Raw genomic sequence first — 22,267 nt, forward strand, 5'->3', positions numbered from 1 at the left:
TTGCTGAATAAAAGTAATGTCTTCCTGACACTAAATATTTAAACAGTATATGAGTACCATATACACTCGGCACAGCGCAAACCTCCAGAAGGATCTATCAGATCTTGTCATAGATCAAATGAAGATCCATGCTACTTTTCGGATTTTTTCCACAGACTACTACAAGTTAAGTTGTTAGAAGAGTTGGGAAAATACACGTAAGCAGACAAAAAAAAAAAACATTTTGACATTTTTTGACTTGATTTATTGAACTTTCTGTTGAATACTGTAGTCACAATGACATAATATTTTCCAATCACTGGTTTAGCTCTTTTAGATATCACCAGATATCATTTCCAAATGCTGGACATCATGGCAGGGAATTCTGTGCAACTGAAGGTTTAATTTAAAGGGATCAAACTAGAAACATTGCCCGTGTTTTTCCTGTTCTTTGTGCATTCGAACATATCCACTGTAAGCTCAAAGTGGAATGTTGGGTCAGGTGTGTCTATGCAAGTGTGTGATTTCTGATCACTACTGTCAATCACATGTGTGCTAAGCAACAGCCAACTGCCTAAAGGACACTTTAGGATTCACTTTAGGAGTCAATGACATCAACAAGACTGTAAATGCAGCGAGGAACTTGTGAAAAGCATGTTTTAGATGTCAACATGCAGGTTGGACTTAGTGATATGAATATACCTTCACATACAGGATGATGTCTACATCAGAGTCGATTACGTAGTCTCATCCTTTAAGCCTTGTCGCTCAAGTAGAGGCGTTTTTTGTAGCAAAAGGATACTATAAACTATAGCGCCCTCTAGTGGCACTACAAAATGCATTTTGCATTGTAGGTGTAACATCGGAAGCAATTAGCTTTACCTCATCTGTTTTTGCAAAAAGCTAAGATCATGAAGAACCTGACAGCCACATTCAGGGGAAACCAGTCGTGAAGCATCGCTGAATGCCAATGATAAACGTTTTAAACCAGAGGTGAAATCTTTGGTGTTTATGTTGCTTACAGTGACTGACAACTTCTTAAACCCCAATATCCTCCTAAAACATGTGCAAATAAATTACAGCTGATTCATGATGAATGTTCTTCTTTTACAAGCCCTCTATTGATTTTTTTTTACAGAGTCCTCTCCTAGTTTAAGAGACTAACATAGAATAATAAGCCCTGGGGAAGTTGTGTAAACACTTTCTGTTTTGTTTTACTCTTCAGAGCATTCATATTATAGCCATTATTATTATTGTCACTTTGAAGCACAATATAATTATCTTAAGGCATCTGCACAGACAATGCGGTGCAATAAAATAATAAACCAGTAGAAAACAAAAATTCACTATGTACATTGAGTCAGATCAAGTGCTACTCCACTTGTGGTCCACAGAGCAAGAGGGAGGAGAGTTTGTGAGAGTGTGTGTATGTGTGTGTGTGTGTGTGTGTGTGTGTTCGTGTTAGGCCGTCTCGCCACTCTCAGTTTCTCGACTGAAGTAATAGCGCACTGGGGGACCGGGCAGATCTTCGTCACCATCCACCTCAGGGGCAAATGATACGGTGAGGTCAACGTACTTCCTGCCTGATGAAGGTTTGATCAGTTTATGCATTCTGCAAGGAGAAGACAAATAGAGTTATTGTTATGGAAATGCATAAGAAATCCACAATGCATCGTGCATCATTTTTCTAATTGCACATTAGCTGAAACATGTATGATTTTACAGGGTAAGATTATTTTTATAATCAAAGTAAAATAGGCTATTTTACAGTTGGGCCTTACGTCAGTTTGAGTCTTTTGTTATGGCCCGGCATAACCGGCACATACAGCATCTTCACTCCGTGAACAACCATAGTGGGCTCAATTCCGTACTTCTCCTGAAATGAAGCATAAAACCTGTTTGTTCCTATGTACTAAGCAACAATTCATTCATTCTTAACAAATTACTCACATATCTTAAATGTAATTTTAGGAGACTATTGTTTAAAAAATAAAATAAAATCACGTTTATGTATTTTTTAGATTCACCAAGGCTGCATTTATTTGATCAAAACAGTTCTGTAGCAATTTTCCAATAAAAAAAAACAGTTTTCTATTTTAACATTTTTTATTGATTCCTGTGATGGTAAAGTTGAATTTTCAGCATCATTACTCCAGTCTTAAGTGTCACATGATCCTTCAGAAATCATGCTGATTTGCTGCTCAAGAAACATTTCTTACTGTGTGCTGCTTAATATTTTTGTGGAAACCATGATTCATATTTTCATGGTTCATAATTTTTGATGAATAGAAAATTTTAAATAGATTTTTTTTGTAACAAAAAAAAACGGGGCAAAACATCCCCCCCCTGCACGGGGCAAAACATCCAGCCCTAACCGAGACCTGGCCCATGGTGTTCAAGCCCTAATCCGGCCCCAGCCCGAAACCGTCTGCAATTTTTCAGCCCGAACCCGACCCGAGACCAACATCAATATCACTTTAAGCTCTCTCTCACGCACGCTCTCTGATGCGCGCTGTCTCTGCTAGACGCACACACATGCACACACGCTACTAGGTAAAATTTTATTATAGGCCTCAAACATAACTACCACCACCGACAATTATGCCCACAAATATTAATACAGACTGTCTATATACTGTCTATATATACAAATATATTTGTATCTATAGAACCGCGACACAAGAGGTACAGGGCAATGAGTTTCCAGCACATTCCCAGGACCCAGCAACAAACACTGAAAACCCATGTTACAATGTCCACATACCACAGCAACTGTAGACCAAAGAAAAATTATTTATGGCTTGAAATTTGTTAAACTTCACTATAGAAATATATCATCCCAACAACTTTCCACATGAAATATGACGTCTGATGAATGTTGAGAAATATTAAGAGATGAATTTTGCAATGCAGTTGTACAAAGAGTTCCTGGAAAGGTTCATTAACCCTTTCTTGCATTAGTTATGACAACCTCAGTCATGAATTTTTTTTGCTGTGTTTTTATTGCTCTTATATAAGATATTTTGAAAACATTTTTCTAAAAGATTTTTAGATTGAGTGGATATGCGCTTTTGTTTTTGACTGAAGATATACTGTATTAAACATAATAAAATTGTAAAAAATAAAATAAAAATAATAATACAGACTGTCCATTACAGAGAAGCATAAGCATGCAGTAGAGAATATTATATAGCCAAATGTGATCCAGCAGTAAATAAAGATTTACGGCCTACCTTTTTTTTTTATGTCAAATAACTTTACTGAAGAACAACGTTTCAAAGAACTCTTCGCCAACTGGCTAACGTTAAATAAAAATATAATAAAGAAAAAAAAATCCTTTGAACTGAGTAGGCTCATTCACTGTTTATTTGCGAGTGTTGTGAAGAAAAAGAATAGCATCCACTGTTGAAGGCTTCAGGCTCATTGTTTGTTGTGGGAATCAAATCAAAACTCTTTCAAAATGCAGCTTTTCCTGAAGTATTGGGAACTTTTAGTAACTCCCCACGCTCCAACTTCTCCCTTATGCTCTCCATGGTCAACTGTCACCTAATGCATTGCACTCGTGTCGCGTTACTCACGTAATCGCATATTGCGTAGCACATTTATAATATTATCAATATAACAATATTTCATACAGTAGCCTGCGCTCTGCACGTAGCCTATATTATGGGCACGATGAAAGGAGAAAAGCTAAATGAGCCCGAGTCTGACCAAAGCCCAATCTGAAAAAAAAATGAAAAAAAAAGACTTCTCCCAATAAGTGACAAAATAACGCCAACATTTTCCTATTTACATATTGTGATTTGTATAGTCACAGCGTGTACAAATATCATGGTCACATGAGACACAGACATCTTCTAACCGTATACATACTGGGAACTATATTCTCAGAAGGCGAAGCACTGCTACTTGGGCGGAGTGATTTGCTCGCAGCCTCGTGGTGAGGAGTTGGAGTAAATCACTCCGCAGAAGTAGCAGTGCTTCGCCTTCTGAGAATACAGTTCCAGTATGTATACAGTTAGAAGATGTCTGTCTCATGTGACCTTGTTATTCGTACACGCTGTGACTATACAAATCACAACATGTAAACAGGAAAATGTTGGCGTTATTTTGTCACTTATTGGGAGCAGCATGCTAGCTGGAGCCGTTTACCTCCAGTCTTTGTGCTAAGCTAGGCTAGCGGTGGGTGCGTCAGACAGAGTTACGGCACGCACGGAGATGAAAAAGGTATGTATGGACTTATCCAACTCTGGGGGATACGGTGAATAAGCTAAAGTCCCAAAAAGTCGCCGTGTTCCTTTAAATATAAAAAAATCTTACCGACCCCAAAATTTGAACAGTCAATTTGATTTTAGGTGAATTTTAGAAAAGAGTTTAAAAATTGCAGTTACATTGCTGTTTCAATGAAGTTCAGGTTTAGAAAAAGTTTTTTATTTTTATTATCTGTAAAATATACTGTATTATTTCTATCACATTAAGAAATATTAAAAAGTGGTTAAAATGCTTCAAATACTGCTAAATTTGTCAGCAGAAAATTATATTGTGACACATTCTGGGAGATTCAAAATTTGTATATTTTATATTCACTCCCATACTACATTTCAGAGTGTGAGCAGTTTTTTTTATCCAGTTGGGGTATTATCTACTTTCAAAAAGTAATTTTTGGTACAGTTGGTCTCTGTGAAAAATTGTGTTTGTCAAAAATGTTTGTTTTCTGGTGAACTATCCCTTTAAAAGTGCCCTTGACATTATTGACATTCAGGCTCAAAAGCGGTACTCACCCTTACTGCGCTGATGAAATCAGACAAGGTAAAGTCCTCGTGACCGAAGATAGTCCAACGGTCCCAGATGGAAAAAGAGATATCATCTCTGGTGAAAACAAACAGATCAAATTATACGAAGATAAGAAACACATATCTATTCATTTTTACAAGTGCCAATCTGAGCATGAGTGTTGCTGCTACCTGATCTGGGTTCTCTTGACAGGAGCGGTTTCTGTGAGCACCATGACTGGAATTGCCAGGTTGAAGAAACAGTTTTTAAACAACTCAAATCCATAACCACCAGCAACTTTTACCAACTCAATTGAGACCTACAAAGAATGAATAATAACACAATCATAAATACACAAAGCAAAGGACTAAACACAACAGGAATCATAATAGAAAACGATTTCCCTTTAATAGGTGTTTTTTTTTTCTCCCTCTCACCAGTCCTGCGACGGCAGCTGTAGATGTGGCGATAGCAGGGATGATTTTGCCAGCAATTCGTTTGGTTTGTAGTCTGTCAGCGGCCTCGATGGCATACATGTGAGCTCGCAGAGCCGACGCTGACGCTACAAAATCCATGTGTCCGTTTGAGTCGTCATCCTTTTCAAAGAACAGCGGAGTCATACGTAGCCTCTCTAAAGACAAAAAAAGAAAGGAAAGGATACAAAATAAGAGGAAAAAGTGTATGGAAATGTTGGGTATCTTGGTTTAGAGTATGTGGATGAGAATCAACAAACCAGGTGTTATAAAGCTGGAGCTGATGGCCTCCTGTAGCTGTGAGATCGCTTCTCTCTCCTCTTCACTGCTCACTGTCATTTTCAAATGATCAGGCTTCTTAACAGACTCATCTGTCTCTATATGCTGATACAAATACAGACGCTTAGTAGTTATTTTCTTAAAGGGGAAGAGAGCAATTTCTGCACCACTGGTAGCAATTTTTTTTTAATTGTTTGTCTATTAATATATGCATCAAATTTTGCACCATAAGTGATACTTATTTTATGATGCCACTGCAAATATAAGGGGAAGAAATCAGCAAAGACCTAGCAATTTGATTTGAAATCAATATTTAGGTCACAATACAAAAATAACAATTCTATATGCAGAGAATCCCAAACTTTTTTTATTCAGGCAAACCTCTTTTAAAATATTTACTTGAAGTACCTCCTGAAATTCAACACATTTGCATAACAAGTACCTGTTATGGCAAAGCTTCACGTTACATGATCCTTAAAGGTCCCTTTGCATGAAAATTTCACTTTATGAGGTTTTTTAACCTTAATATGAGTTCCCCTAGTCTGCCTATGGTCCCCCAGTGGCTAGACGTTTTGAGACGTTTTGAGTATTTTTGAGAAAATGAAAGCTCAGACGGGCGAATCTAGAAATCTTCCCTTTATGTCGTCATAAGGGGAAGGTTACCTCCACTTTCTCTTCTTTGCCCGCCCATGAGAATATGAGAATACGCGAGCGCCATATTGGTTTTTCCTCGAGAGACATCATGGCTTGCAAACGAGTGAAGGGGGGCGCCCCCCTTATATAATGGTAGGGGAAACACTGAAAACTGTTTATGCATCAGTAAATCAAGCCAGTGACTAAATGATCAACTTCACGTCGTTTCTTAGTAGGATGAAAATAATCTTACTTAAACTGTGATTAATATACAGAAAGCGATCAAAGAACAATCCCTTTCCAATCGCCCAAGCTGTCAATCACACAGCGCGAGTTTATCTGGACACTTGCCAAAACTCGTTATGAAATCAATGACGCTGTTACACTGCACAACGAAGCTCTTACTGTACTTACCTCATGTTTGCATTGGTGAAATCATTAGTGAGAGTGCAGAAACTGCGTTGCAATGATAAGATCTTCATTCACGCGATCAACAGGCTGTCATTTGCTCAATGCTCATCACTGCAACCTTTTATGTGATGGGAATAGATCTAAATACTTAAACTTCTCACAATTTGTTAATCTCGATAGCTGTAATAGTAAAAACGTATAAAAGTTGTAATAGTAAAAGTTTTCGAGAGAGTTCCACATGTAATGCTAGATATTTCATATGCAAGCATGTCAGCCAATCACAGCAGTGGGCGTTTACACTGAAGTCTCACAGCAGACACGCCCCTTCAAACAGAGCGTTCAAATCAGAGGCTAAAATCAGGCTAGGAAATATGCCTTTTATTTCTAAATTATAACAACTTTTGATCTAAAAAACATACACCCCAGGAAACATTCTAAAAGAATAAAATAATCCATGCAATGGGACCTTTAAGAAATCATTCTAATGTGCTGATTTGGAGCTCAATAAACATTTCATATTACTATTAATGTTGAAAACAGTTGCACTGCTATGTGAAAACATTTTTCAACAACTTTCATGAATAGAAAGTTCAAAAGAACAGCACTTTTTTGAAATATAAATCTTTGGGAACATTTTAAATGCCTTTACTATCAATGTACTGACCGTTGTGTACAGTTAAACAAAAGGAAAAGTTTCTTGGTAAGAAAAAAAATCGCAATAGTTAACCTTTAAACAACTCAAAATTAGGTTGTGTTTAATTGATACATCACAGACAAACATTTTCAATAGTGATTGAATACTAAATACATAAATAACTGGTGAAAGAACACATACCTTTTCAGCTGGTTTGTATTCGGGAACCTCCACTTCAGCTAAAACACTTTGAACAGCCTCATAGGAAAGTTGCTATGAATTATTCAACAGCACATAAGAAAAATCAACAACAAAACGTTAAAGAAATGAATTCAAGAATTTTATTCAGATACCACACAAGTAAAAAAAACAAAAAAATAAAACAGACCCAGACTGAGATGTTGAAATGTAAAAAAATTACCTCTTCTGAATATGGAATTTTATAAATTCCAGCAAAAAGGCGAGCTGCGCTGACAACAAAACCAAAATGCCTGATGTAGGAGAAAGACATTTTTTCATGAACTTCCACACATTACATCTTTTAATTTTTTTTAAATCTCATTTCTCTCCATCACTGTGAGTAACAGTCTATAAACAGAATATTTACTCAGATACTCACAGTGGGTCACTGAGATCAAACTCTATAGGAGAAGGCGGCCGTTTGGGAGACTGCCAGAACAGACCTGGAAAAAAGAGGAAAAAACACTTTTCGTGACTCTATTGGCTTTTAATACAGCTCCTCTGCACAAGTGAGCAAATCATGAGACTTACTGCCGTCTTTTAGCCGTGTGTCCAGTGGAAATGAATGAAGTAGTTGTAATGCCTGAAATATTAAAGTAGAAATGAGATATGTCGTGTAAACATTGCACATACACGCTTTATTTCAATGAGAAATATACTACTGTAATATAAAGCATTTAAAAGCATTATAACTATTATATAAATACATTTACATGCCAAAAATAATAGCAGTCATTAGATAAACACAATTAACTTCTGCAGGACAGTTACCTTTCTTTTGAAGTACTTGTCGAATTTGAGTCGAGCAAGAGCTATACAGTGATTCCATTGAGTAGGTCTCCGACTCAACAACTTAATGACCTGAAATGATCCTTCCATACTCTCCCCAGCCATCATCCTCTGCACACACAAGCAATGAAATTAAACTACAACAAGGCTAAATTAGTCTGTTTAGGTAAGCATGTAGTATATATCCTCACCTGTAACACATCCTGAGGTGATGAATGACTCTGCCAGAACATGTTGTAAATGGAGGGTTTGTGGGAGTAAGAGCTCTCAAACTATACACAACAAAAACAAGACCACAAATCAGATCACTCGCAGCACTGTTAGGAGCTCTAAGGAGATCCAGTCGAACTGATTGTATCTAAGCTTTTTTTAGTCGTTTTTGACCAACTATTAGAAATGATGTTTAAAACTTGGTGACCTTCTTAAATGTACAATCTGAACAAACAAAAAATGGATTTCATTTAATGAGTTTAAGCTGTCATAAAAGTCACACCGTGGCTGTTTGTGGTGAAAATTGAAAAACCATTGGAAATGAAAGTAAAATAAGCTAAAACAGAGCAATTGTTTTTAATGTGTTGAATAAGATCACACAGAAATTAAGAAGTGAGCCATCAAGAGTGCAAAAGATTCACAAAGGAGGGTTAATGAGGGATTCTTTAATTAAGTATTCTTTAAAATGAAACTTCTTTTAACTATGTCTATATTAAAACATTTATCGCATGTCCTAGAATAAAAATCAAATACATTTTTCACTTTTTGGGAAAAAAAACGCTGGATAAGCCGTCAGCTAGCAGTCAATTAATGTTAAAACAGCTGCAAACCTACAAAGAAATGGATGATTTCTGGATTTAAAATTCTTAAATATTAACCGGTATAGTGAAAACACTTTTTAAAAGTTATTTGCAAATCATCAAAAATATTACAATAAAATTATATTTCTTGTCTTCAAAATGTCACACTGCTACCCTAGCTTGGTCACATATCACTTCTAATTTTTTATACTTATATATATATATATATATACTAAAAATAACAAACTAATATGATAATAATTACATTAGTAATAGGTTTGTTCAAAGATTCATTCTCTCTAAACCCCTCCTTTCCGAAAGCTACTCTGCTCTGATTGGTCAGACAGCCCAGTCTGTTGTGATTGGTCTACCACTTACAGCGCACCGGAAACAAAACCCCTATTACCATATTTGAATTTCAACTTTTAGGAGACAATAGCACTTTAATCTTTACAATTTTGCAGACATTTTACATTCACAAACAGCAATATTACACACTATATATATGCTATATACACAGCTATATCCACACATTGAAAAATCAGCCTAAATTTACGCCTGGTAATGTGTGTAAGAGTGTGTGTTACTGACCTTGTCTCTGGCCCACTGTATGGTGTGTTCAATGACAGCAGGAAAAGACTTTAGAGTGCAAAACGGAATCTCCTCCTCCGGTGGGTCTCTCTAAGAAACACAACCACGGTTGAGAAAAAAACATGGGACAATGGATACACAAACTGACACACAGCCTATATAAACACATATACACACTCACATGGCTGTTGTACGACTCAGTGAGGTTTGGGATGATGATCTCAGTGTGTCCTTTCGTACCCATAGTACCCGAGTCTAACAGAGCTTTCTGATTGGATACGCTCCGACTGCAAATTCACAAAAGAGCCATTAAAGAATGTGAAATGAAGCACACTATATACATTGAAAAAAAATGAATTCTGCTGTTAATCATGGATTACCTATCCACATATCTCCGAGCCTCCACGTTGTCCAGTGCGGTGACCACCAGGTTGAGGCGGGAGAAGAAAGCATCACTATAAATGTCCTCTGTAGCAGGATATACTTTATTCAGATGAGCATCTATTTGGAGCTCCGGGTTTATTTCTAATGTAGCGGCTGCTGCTGTAGTGCTCTTTGGCTTCTACAGAGAGGGAGGAAAATGGGCAAAAAAGAAATGAGAAGTAATCCATGAATGAAAGAGCGAAAAAACGATCAAATTAATAAGATACCTGTATGTGGTGTGGTCTGAAGAGAAACTGCCGGTTGAGGTTGGATTTCTCAATCAAATCTGGATCAGTAACGCAAATCTAGGAATTGAAAAAATGCAGAATTGTACCAACTTTCCATTACTCAAGTAAGTGAGAAGAGAAAAAAGTCCTGTCAGATGTATATCCCCACCTCTCCTGAGCATCTGTTCAAGCTGACACCCAAAAGTGCCAAATTCTTCAGCATCTCACAGCCAATAGCACCACATCCCACCATAAAGACTCGAAAACTGTGCAGTTTCAGGCACAGCGACTCGCCGATACACGCCCTCAATGCATCGTACCGATCACCCCTACAAGCACACGTCAAAAACAACATTTAAAGCAGTGATCCTTAAACTTTTTGACTCCAAGCTCTCATTGTCCACAACAATATTTGAAGGCTACATGATTTGTCCAGTTGTTCAAGATTTACTGGATAAAGGATACTTTTTTTTTTACTCACTAATTCCTACCTGAAAAAAATATTTTATAGCTTGGCATAAGAAAAAAAAAAGTATATTCTTTTTTTTTTTAAAGGCCCATGGAGGTAAAAGATTTTATTAATTCAAAATGACTTTTCCAGGTCTAGAAGTAAAATTAAATTAGGCTACCTCGTTTTTAAAAGTGAGAACCATGGTTCTTCAATGCCAAAAAAACAAAACAAAAAAGTTGTTGAGTTGAATAAAAAAACAAAACAATCATGATCCTTAGTTTTGGCTTATTTTAAAGCTTTTTGTCTTCTTTAAAATAATTTGAAGTCATTTTGCCTCTTGTAAGTTTGCTGTGGCCCCCTGGTTGAGAACCACAGATTTAAAAGAATTACGACAATGAGTAAATGATGACAGAATTTGCATTTTTGGGTGAACTAAATTCTTTTAAGACAATTTCTGAATTAAAATGTAAATGTTTGTAGGTCAGAAAGAACAAAAGTACATCAAGAGATGTTACCAGTCTCAAAATGCTGTAGAAACATATGAACTAACAAAACAAGATTGCTTCACACTCACCTTGGGGCAAATTCCTCAGCAGGAAGAGATTGGAGGGGCTGAACCACCTCAACTGCATCGAGATAAAACTGTATAAAAACACACATATAAGAAAGAATAAATACCATCTCTTCATATTAATGCCATAATAATGGCACTACCCTTTAAAAGTTGAGTCAGAAAGGTGTTTTTTTTTTTTTATAAAAAAATAAATACTTTTATTTAGCAAAGATATATTAAACTGATCAAAAGTGACAGCAAAGACATTTAAATTGTTACTTTCGATCTTTTGAACTTTCTATTCATCAAAGAATCTTGAACTTTCACTAAAATATTAAGCATTAACTGCCATCAGCATTGATAATAATAAGAAATGTAATGTCTCTCGAGCACCAAATCAGCATATTAGAATTACTTTGTGGTTTAATATTTTAAAATGTATTGAAATTAATTTTAAATTATTATAAAATATTATAAAAATAGAACAAAATTCAATTGCAATAATATTTAACAACATTATTGTTTTTTTCTGTATTTTTGTTCAAATAAATGCAGTCTTGATGAGTATAAGAGACTTCTTTCAAAAACAATCAAAATCTTTCAGACTCCAAACTATTAACTGGTAGTGTACTTGAAAGACAAAAGAACATCTGACCTTTGACTTACCCATTGCTGAAGAGGGGAAAACTTTCCAGTGAGAGCCTTTAAAACCTCCTGACTCGCGATACCACCCACCGCTGCCGCTAGAGGAGAGAGACATCCCCTCGCACAGCGCGACACACACCTCACCAGATCCTGGTTTATGCACACCTGACGACACACATTTTAAATTAAAAGATGGAAGTGTGAAGATGTGCAAAACAGGATGGGACTGAGTGTTTGTAAAAACACTGACTTTGTTTTTAAGCGTTTTGCTGATCTCCTCTGTGAACTTCAGGAGCAGCTCAGCATCCTGCAAACAACTACACACAGAAGAGGAAAATAACACATCACAATTTTAATTATCCATGTCAATCATAATCAGAGAGAGATAAAAAGAGAGGATTTAAAAATGCAACAAGCAATTTGTCTGTCCACAATGAATGAGAAATGACAGCCAATTAGATGTTTAATGTACAGTTAATGTGGAACCACAATTTTTACCAGTTTTGGGCGGGTCTATTCAGCACAATGTTGCATAAATAGAACCTAGCGATGCACCGAAACCAAAATTTAAGATTCCATTTAGCCAGAAAACTAAAACTGAAAAAAAGTTTTGGTAATTGAATTTGGGTAGTTGAACTCTGTATGCTGTTCAGGGTGCCGTCTTAACTCATAAATCCAGAAAAGTTCAAACAGACAACACAGAATTCCAGAAAAAAAATATCAAATTTATATTATTTTTATTGTTATTTAATTTTTAACTTATTTTTTATTTATTAAAAAGTTGTAAGAATTCAATTGATTATACATGCTTTTAACGGACTATTAAAACGGAATATGGGAAGAAAATAAAATAGAAAAAAAAAAAAAAAAGTTTGATTTCATTGGGTCCTGTATAAAATACACGTTGTATGCAAGAAATAGACGCTGAAACAGTCAAAACGCATCATCGGAAAAACGCTAACTGTTTCGGTCAATGATTTTGGCCCTTCCAAAACAATTTCGGTTGCTGAAATATAAACCATACCCTCTTGCCCTGGTTGCTTTATCATGCCATGTCTAATGTAGGACAAAATCTATTTAAAACATAGTGATCTGCTATTGGTAAAGCTCGCTAGGTTTCTTTGGCACAGGTTGAAAGAGGAAAAGAGTTATTTACCCGATGCTGGGGAGTCTAGCATGCTGTTCCAGGAAAGCATCCAAAGCTAACATGATAGTATGGAGCAGCAGAGGGACCTGAATGGATAGGGTACATTTTGTTTAAGACAAAAAGTGACTGATTCTCATGTCAATAAAAATAACTGGACTCCAACAATGAGAGAGCCCTGTGTTTGACCTCGGGTTTACTGAAGTCTGGAGTGAGGAGCCGAGGATCAGATAACTGCTGCTCCATTGTCTCCTAAACAGACCATAAATAAAGAAAAGAGTTACTCATTATACTTTACCACTATTAAACAGACCAACTGAAGTTGGTGTTAACATACAAAGCTGAAGGTTTTGGGAATCTTGACCAGGCGGAAGATTCCTCCATGAGCATATGGCTGGAATGATGATGTATCTCCAATTGCAAAACTGTAGGGAGACAGAACTAAATACACACACATAGACAAGAGTGTTAAGTACGTCAGCAGAGTACATCACTGCGCATGATGAAGGTAGAGTTTGTGTTCATACCTGTAACTTGGTGTGTGGAACTATTGAGTTCACTCATGCCATTGATCTCTTTAAAACACACACTCTGCCCAGTCTGGAGGCCGTGTGTTCGGCTGTCCATACACGTCACAACACCAGGGCTCCCCTGTGATTGGATGCCAAGCAGGAAGTTAAAAAGCCACCCATATCACAGAATTGAGCATTTCAGATTAAGTTCAGCATTCAGGCTAAGCATCTGTCCACACTTGACAGGTTTGCGCTCGTTGTATGTGCGTAGACTACATATGATGGTATCGTTTTAATCAAACCCAACATGCCAAGTGTGAACACACCCTAAATGTGACAAAAGAAAGGATAACATGCCAAAAGTAATGTGAAGGTGAGACAGTGCTTTCATTACCTGGCTGATGTTTTGGATGAAGACTTCTTTTGGTTCTTCTCCAGTAGGGTCAGACACCTCAAACGTCTCCCCAAAATCACAGAACACTCGCGAGCAGATCCCAAAAATATCACAGCCAATGAACTGCACCAAAAACACATTTTTAAAGCATCCAAACAGAGAGTTATAGCTATGTGCAAATATGTCTGGGAATGTACCTTAATCGGAGGCTGCAGAGAGTGGCAGAAATGGTTGATTCGTTTCTGTAAGCTCAGCTTTGTTTCTGTTAGTACTACACACTAAAGAAATAAATACAAGAATAGACACATTAAGTATGATATGAACATAAAGAATAATCTAATTGGAATAATGATAAATAATGTAAAATGATTGTTGCACTTTGAACTTTTTGGGAGTTTTCGTGGAGACTGACCTGGTATCTCTTCAGGAAGCTGAGGTCAGTGCTTTCATCCAGGACATCAGTGGACACACTGACCTGAACATATGGGTTTAACTCAGCCACTCGCGAATGGACAGCCTCCACCCTTAGAGAGAGAGAAAATCATTGCTTTATTGAAAAAGAAAAAAAAACTAACAACCTAGAGTCGGATAAGGCCACAGAGACACTTATTAAGAATAGGGTCTTTATTAAGGGTGTATATGACCAAAATCTTATAAATATATATAATAAATATATATAAAATCACAATTTAGTTATTTTCTTCTAGAAATTCAATCCAAAAAAGGGATTGAATTCAGTCTGCTTGTAACAAAAGTAACTTTAGTGTACCTTTTCTTCTGGCTTTGCACATCCTCCTCTCTGATGAAGAAGTTGGTGCCCAGATCCCAAACTTCACATCGCTTACTGTCATGAAGAGTGACTGCCTACAAACACACATGTGCAAATCTCATAACACGGTCATAACACTACTGAAAAGTAACTGCTCAGCAAATATTCCAAGTAGCCTATAACAGTAAAAAGAGAATACACAATATACTATAGATAATAGGTGTTCAAAATTAATATAAATCACTATATAAACTTACAACTTCACTATACAACTTTAAAAGTTTGGGGTAAGTTTTTTAGAAAGAAATTATTCTAATTCAGCAAAGATGCATTCAATTGTTCAAAAGTGACAGTTAAGACATTACTAACAATACAAAAGATTTTTATTTCAATAATGAATGTTCTTTTGAACTCACGATTCTGAAATAAATATGTTTTCACAGAAATATTAAGCAGATATTAAGCAACCATTTTCAACACTGATATATTAATAATAAATTGTTTCTGAGAACCAAATCAGCATATTAGACTGATTTCTGAAGGATAATATGACACTGAATACTGGAGTGATAATGACTGCTAACAATAAGGATGTTTGTTTATACTGTATTTATATATAAAAAATGCAGCCTTGTTAAGCATAAGAGACTTCTTTCAAAACGATAAATACAACTTTTGAACAGTAGTGCATTACAAAAAGAATAAAAAAATTTAGCCATGATATTTTTTTGTATGAAGTGTATACAGAAATTTTAGTTACACTTTATTTTAAATGTCAGTATTACAGTGTAATTATACATTTAAGTACTGAGTAATAATAATTTACTACATGTACTTACTATAGGGTTAGAATTAGGATGAGGATTTAGTTTAGGGCTAATTGCATGTAATTATGCATAATTTATCGTTATTACTATAGTAATTACATGTAACATATGTAACAATGACACTGTAAAATAAAGTGTTACCGAAATTTGTATATATATTTTTCTGTATATAGAAAAACCAAGAAGAAAATGAAATCTAGACATTTATCTTACCTTCACTCCTGCCAGAACAATGTTTTTTGCTGCACAAGATGAGAGATTTTTTATTAGAAATTTTGATTAGAAAGAAGTGGTGTGAATTGTTAAACTGTACATGGTATGAAGTTTATAACTCATAGGATAAGGAAGCGATGAGCTTATTGGAGGAAAAACTAAAGAAAATACATATACATGAATCCTTGACATCTCAGATCATGATATACTAGAAACTAGATCATTTTAACACCCTTGTACTAAGTATAGTCATTTACAATTTCTAGACATTTTAAAGTTGACAAGAAATGGAAGTTGTGATAGTCTTTTCTTCCATTTTGTGACGTATATCCGAGTGAAAGCTTCTCGATCAAGAAAAAAAAAATGTAGAGTGGGACTTGATTTTGTCCAAGGGGAATTTATTGGATTGTTGTGGTTTGCGAGTGACAGGTTGTCCTCGCGCCAGTCAACACGTCATCAGAGAAGAGAACTCATTGATAGTGGAAGTTATTTTGAGTAAAGATTACCAGAGCACATGCATTTAAAAAAAAAAAGATATATATATATATATATATTTGCATGGTTGGATAAATTATTTATAATAAATACTGCAATATTTGAAAATATATATAAATAATAATTGTCCATTTTGATTTTATGGTGACTTTAAAAGCATGTAAATAGGAAAACAATGAAATACAAATGTGAAAAAGTGGTGTATGGATGGACATTGGCACCACTCACCTATTTCCACTCCAAGAGCTCCCATTCCACTGACAAGCACAGAAGACTGGGCCATCTGCTGCATAGCACTGTCCCCCAGCACATACCGCTGCCGACTGCGCGCACACACACATACATACACACACACACAAACAATTAGGAGCAGCAAAGTTGGATTGAATCTGATTCTTAAAGTGCCCCTATTATGCTATTTTAAAGTCTCCTAATTTTGTTTTGGTGGTCTCCTACAACAGGTTTACATGCATCAAACGTCAAAAAACTGTTTAATTTCCTCATAATAAACATTGCACGTCACCACAATTTTCAATGATTCTCAAAAGACTCCATGGATGAATCAATCTCTCTAAATCCCTCCTTTCCACAAGCTACTCTGCTCTGATTGGCCAGACAGCTCAGTCTGTTGTGACTGGTCTACCGCGTTCAAAAACGCAAAACGCCCATTGCCATAATCAAACTTCAGCTCCATCCGGAGGCTTCCTACAGCCCAGAGATTGTACACCATAAACTAAAGACAGTAACAAACGTTAATGTCGATTTTACTATATCAATCAAGAGGGTTCGAATTACGTGGGAGCCAGTGGGAGCTGAGCTCCCATAGAGAGAGGATGAGCTCCCATTAAAGCAGTAAAATCATACACCTGTGGGGGTCTCTAAAAATCATCAGCACCATTATTTTCAATTACAAATAAAGCACTTTTTCCTTCGGACTACTGTAGCGTGACTTAAAAGATAGGACAAGATGCCAAACACATGGATCTCAGATTGTCATCACACTACATCCTTATGCTTAAATCAAGTGATCAAAGTGCTCGTTGCCGCTGCGATCAGTGGCGCGGATACTGTGTTTGTTTGTTTGTGGCTCGCGCACAGTCTTCACTCGCTTCAATCCGTTGTGGAGACTCCCTATTCGTTCCAGTGAAATTACAAAACAAAATGCACACAAACGTGTCTGTCTCTGCCTGATATACAACCACTGATAAACATAATCGGATTTGATAAAAAGAAAAAAATATATATATATGAGTACGGATTCGAACCCAGAACCTCTGACACGCTTGGCAAAAGGTCTACCACTGGACCACTTAAGTACACGCTTAAACTCGGATCGTCGGATCTATTAATTTACTCACGTGAAAATTCTACAACTCACAACATCTTAGACCTCATCAAACGACAAATTAAACCAAATGTACTATTTAAATTGAATTGTGTTGCCAACGCTTTTTTTTTTATTAAATTTGTATTATATTTACAAATTTTTATATTTTTATATTACATTATTAAGCTATAAGTCTGCTCATAGGCTACTTTTTTTTTTTTTTTTTTTTTTAAAGAGACCCCCACAAAGATGAAATCATAATTCGAACCCTGATCAAGACCATATCAAATTGGAAGATGCTCACCATCAGCATTAACAAGTGTACGTCCATCAACAAACCATTGTGTATTTTTCTAATTTATCGCGGTGAAAATGTGGAAACCGTATCAATAACAGGCTAGAGCATACATTAGCCGAGCTCTAACGTGAATGACTGATGTAACAAACATTGGTAAAACACATCTTGCTCCATCCTTTATCTTTACTCAAAGTAGTGAGAACGACAGATGATCTGCATTAATAGGCAGTTTTAGGTCATAGTGGCCCACATCTGATTAGCAGAAGTATTACAGTAAGACGGTAATAACCTAAGTTAGCCAGTAGGCAGGAGACCTACACGATATAAAACACAAAACTAAATATTTTACATACCGGTAGAAAATATATACATCAATAATTAGTCATACTTGCAGGATGTGATTATGAGGAGCAAGTTAGGCCAAATAAACTGGGTAGGCTACTGACCCATCTTTCAAGAGCAAGTGTTTTGCGAATACCGCGTTGAACTCCGAGATTTGAGAAGCAGTCGTCAGTAAAATGCAGGGAACACAGCAAAAGTTTACGATTAAACTGCTGTGGTATCGTGGTCAAGATGAATTTTAACCACTGATTCTTCACAGCCTCATCCTTTGGAAGTGAAAATAAACCCAATTTACTTTCACAGCGGAGAGCACAACGTCTTGATGACATGATATCCACACGAACGAGCAAGATGTCCTGTCCACGCATCATGCAAATGTAGTTGCGACGTGTGAACTTCACGAAAATAGATTCGAACTCTAAACGACTCGTTTGAGCCGACTCTTTTTTTTTTTATAAACTAACTTTATTTAAGATGCACTTTCAGCTTTACACCTAAACCTTTGTTTACATGTTCACGTACAGCTACATTACACACTGCATGACAGGTAATTTTCAAAAATCCATAATAGGGGCACTTTAACTAATCAGACTCTATACATGACAAAAAGCAAAGCCTGTCTCAGTTCTGTCTCAGTGGCCCTGTTTACACCTGGTATTAAGATGTGTTTTTCTGATAGGATCTCAAGTAGACCAGGGAAACACATTCCTGTTTACACCTGGTGTTTTAATCGGTCTCTTTTGTTCACTTTCTACCACTTCTGTCCTGCTTTCAAGGGGAGGGTTTATGGGCCGGTAAATGTATGAGCCTTTTCAGATGTTTTGATCTAATGGATGAAATAACCTTGCACAATTTACATATGAAAGAGCCTGGAGACAACGGAAAAACATACGGAGAGCATTGGCTTTCGTTTCTGCTCTGAAAGCTGCAAGCCCATGCAAAACACGGTGAGCGCGTGTTAGAAATCACGGAAGTGTTCAACCTCTGGAAGTCGCCGAAAGTGGACAAGCTCAAAATGTTTTAGACCCCAATTACACCCGTGTTTAACGTAATCCACTTATGATCCGATCGACCAAAACGCATCTTAAAGGAGTCATATGATGCGATTTCTTGTTTTCCTTTTTCCTTAGAGTGTTATGTAGCTGTATTAGATCTGCAGAGCTACAACACTCAAAGCGTCAAACCTAAAGAGATATTCTTTGTAAAAGTTAAGGCTCAGCCACGCCTCCCTAAAACGCTTTGTTCAAACACGACCCCAGAGATCTACGTCAGTCTGTGGGGGCAGAGTTTCATAACACCGCCCAGCTGTACACGCAAAGAGGCGTAACTTTTATTCTCAGTGTGTTATTATTGCCGCCATGTCGTGGAGACACTGTGTTTTTCATTGCGAAAGCCAAACTACTTTTGTTCTGGCAAAGTGGATCGATCAGTTTGGTCATTGCATTTTCCGGTTCAAATTCGGGCTCGAATTGAGAAGGTAGTGCCAACATTATCACCTGTCATTATTGCTTTGGGAGCTGATGTTCCACATATGGCAAGAGGCGTGACATTTCCGTCACACGCTTAAGGTTTTAGGGCCAATCAAAGCACATCGCGCTTTTCAGAACAATGAGCTTTGTAAAAATCGAGCCGTTTCAGAAAGGCAGGGCACAGAGAAGCAACAATAATGTACAGTGTGTGTAAAATAATGACTTTTTTTTTACCTAAAACCACATAAACACTAAATACACAAAATAATGTTTTTTAGAATGCTTTTTAGAACCATCGAACCCTTTAATACCAGGTGTAAACAAGGCCAGAGTGTTTCAGCTTCAGTATTTACAGTGTACCTGTACAGAGAATCATCTATATCCATGGAGTCGGCCATAGTGGGAAGGGGAGAGGGGGTGTCCAGGTGTTCCTCTGTAAGATTCTGTAGGAGAGATAAAGAGAATAAAGAGAGATAAAGAGAATCTATTCAATGCTGACAGTTGAAGTTTACAGCATGTCACGCATGTTACTTTTCAGACCCTTTTGACAGACTATTAGATTTACTTTTTGCTGCTGGAGAACAGTCAGTTGTAAATAATTGCGGTTTTAAAAAAAGTTAAGACTTTTGTGAGACTGTTGAATAGACAGATAGTCTGTTGACATGGTTTGTTTTCATTTTCTATTGAGTCTCTATTATTTGTTGGCCATTATCTACAGTAGCCCTACATCAACACGACCTGCTCACGAGCACCTCAGGAGGATTGGCAAAACAATCTGTAAACCGGTTCGACTGATTAATTCAAAAGAACCGACTCAAAAGAACGATTCATGGGCAAATCTCTATGGCTTAATTAAACATTTTAGAAAAAATATACTCAGAAACCATGACTTTTAAAACTGTACTCATTTCCATAACTTTCCCAGCCGTTAGATGACACCATTTTAAAATCCCCTGCCTGATATGTCCCGGTTTTCCTTGAGCATCTTAGCCCTGAATGACTTGACAATTAATTCTGCTTGCAGTGCCAGTTCGGTTTTATGCATCGTCATGCTTCGCATAACTTACATATACCTATGAAATAATCACCACATTATGACTTTCTAAAAAAGCAATATTTTTGAGCACTGGCACACGAAATTACAGATATAACGTGTATAATATCCTCTATATAAAGACAACAGGCTCTAAATGAAGATCTGAAAACAATATAAATCACATCATCACAAAAACATTTCATATTTAATTGTAGATCGTTAAACATGTAATAAAATCATCAGTTCATCATATTGCTTACTCATATCTATGTATCATTAGCACATCGGCTAACTGAGCTGTTCACAAAATTTGCTTATCTGATCTGTTTAACTATAAACAAATCAATCAAATCTGCAGGCACGACTCAGCCAAATGCGCCTTTACGACTGTGATTGCTTGATTTCAGTGAGTCCTGGTTTAAAGTAAGGTCTGTAGCATAGAAAGAGAGTGCATTAGCTACCTGTCAATGTGCGCTAGGAACGGGACGGGAGCAGCACACTTCTTCTACTGCGCGTGCGCGCTGGGGTTTCGTGATGGGAAACTATCTACCGCCACCTAGTAGAATGGGTTACTCAGAATCATTTATTGACAAGTATACACTATACATACACTCATAAAAAATCATTTGTCTTGGTGACAAAAGATGCTCTCAGTGCATAGAAACAACAACAATAATACACAGTAACTTAAGGACTACAAAAAAATAGATAAGAGAGAATAAAGGGAATAAAGATTTTTTGTATGCATGTTTATCAGTTTTTGATTCGCCATGACATGGTTGCCTTTTATAATGTGTTTATTGTTCAATATATATATTTATAATTTTATTGTATTTATTTTTTTAAAGTGCAAAAAGTAAAATGGTCATTTTTAACCAGCTCAGTAATCTGATAAAATATTCAAGCACCTTATACATTTAGCAATAAACTTCTTGAAATATCTAGTTGGTCAGAGGATTTTGTGAAACAGGACAATAGGCCTTTTCATGCTGTTTAATATAGTTGGCATGTTTGATGTGCATTCATTATACTCATCTGGTGTTTCAGCATGAGACACAAAAAGTTGTTTGTGCTGACCTATCAAACCTGAACCAGAAACATTCATACACACACACACACACACACACACACACACACACACACACACACACACACACACACACACATTTGAACTCACATTTCCATAAGTGGAGCAGCCTTAAACTGCTACCCCAGCAAATGATATTTAAAATCAGATCTTGCACGGATGGTTTTAACACATAGGCCTACAGAAACACACATAGGCCTACAACTTAAGACCACAGTCTTAAATTAGTTTGTTTTCTTTCTCTTTTGTCATTTTTGATTGATGTGCTTATAAGTTAATGTCTTTAGATAAATCACTTTTCCAAATTTCAATTAATTGTTTCTATTTCTTTTTCATATGATATATTTGGGTTTTTTCAACATTCATTGCTTTTCATGGGCCTACATTTGCCCATTATTTGCTTGAGACCCTGATTAATGATTGATTGAAACAAAACCAATAGCCTACAATTGATACCAGAAA

At 36.5% G+C, this 22,267-nt stretch overlaps 1 protein-coding gene across 1 annotated transcript; it reads right to left on the bottom strand.

Annotated features, from left to right (window-relative positions):
• Positions 1 to 225: 225 nt before the first annotated feature.
• On the bottom strand, positions 226 to 21,277 carry uba6 (ubiquitin like modifier activating enzyme 6). The gene is made up of 32 exons (XM_084403257.1): positions 21,180 to 21,277; positions 20,043 to 20,125; positions 16,475 to 16,569; positions 15,752 to 15,780; positions 14,712 to 14,806; positions 14,355 to 14,466; positions 14,140 to 14,220; positions 13,943 to 14,065; positions 13,564 to 13,687; positions 13,374 to 13,477; positions 13,226 to 13,288; positions 13,049 to 13,125; positions 12,143 to 12,209; positions 11,914 to 12,057; positions 11,269 to 11,336; positions 10,413 to 10,572; positions 10,244 to 10,321; positions 9,974 to 10,155; positions 9,775 to 9,880; positions 9,594 to 9,683; positions 8,403 to 8,483; positions 8,194 to 8,322; positions 7,954 to 8,005; positions 7,802 to 7,865; positions 7,604 to 7,673; positions 7,384 to 7,455; positions 5,486 to 5,609; positions 5,190 to 5,383; positions 4,944 to 5,071; positions 4,761 to 4,848; positions 1,761 to 1,855; positions 226 to 1,591 (listed from the first exon to the last, which is right to left on the bottom strand). The coding sequence occupies exons 2-32, from the start codon at positions 20,078 to 20,080 to the stop codon at positions 1,441 to 1,443; spliced, it is 3,084 nt and encodes a 1,027-aa protein (XP_084259383.1). The 5' UTR covers positions 20,081 to 20,125; positions 21,180 to 21,277; the 3' UTR covers positions 226 to 1,440.
• Between the last annotated feature and the right edge of the window lie 990 nt (positions 21,278 to 22,267).

The sequence above is a fragment of the Rutilus rutilus genome (assembly GCF_951802725.1).
Source record: "Rutilus rutilus genome assembly, chromosome: 2".
Taxonomy (NCBI): domain Eukaryota; kingdom Metazoa; phylum Chordata; class Actinopteri; order Cypriniformes; family Leuciscidae; genus Rutilus; species Rutilus rutilus.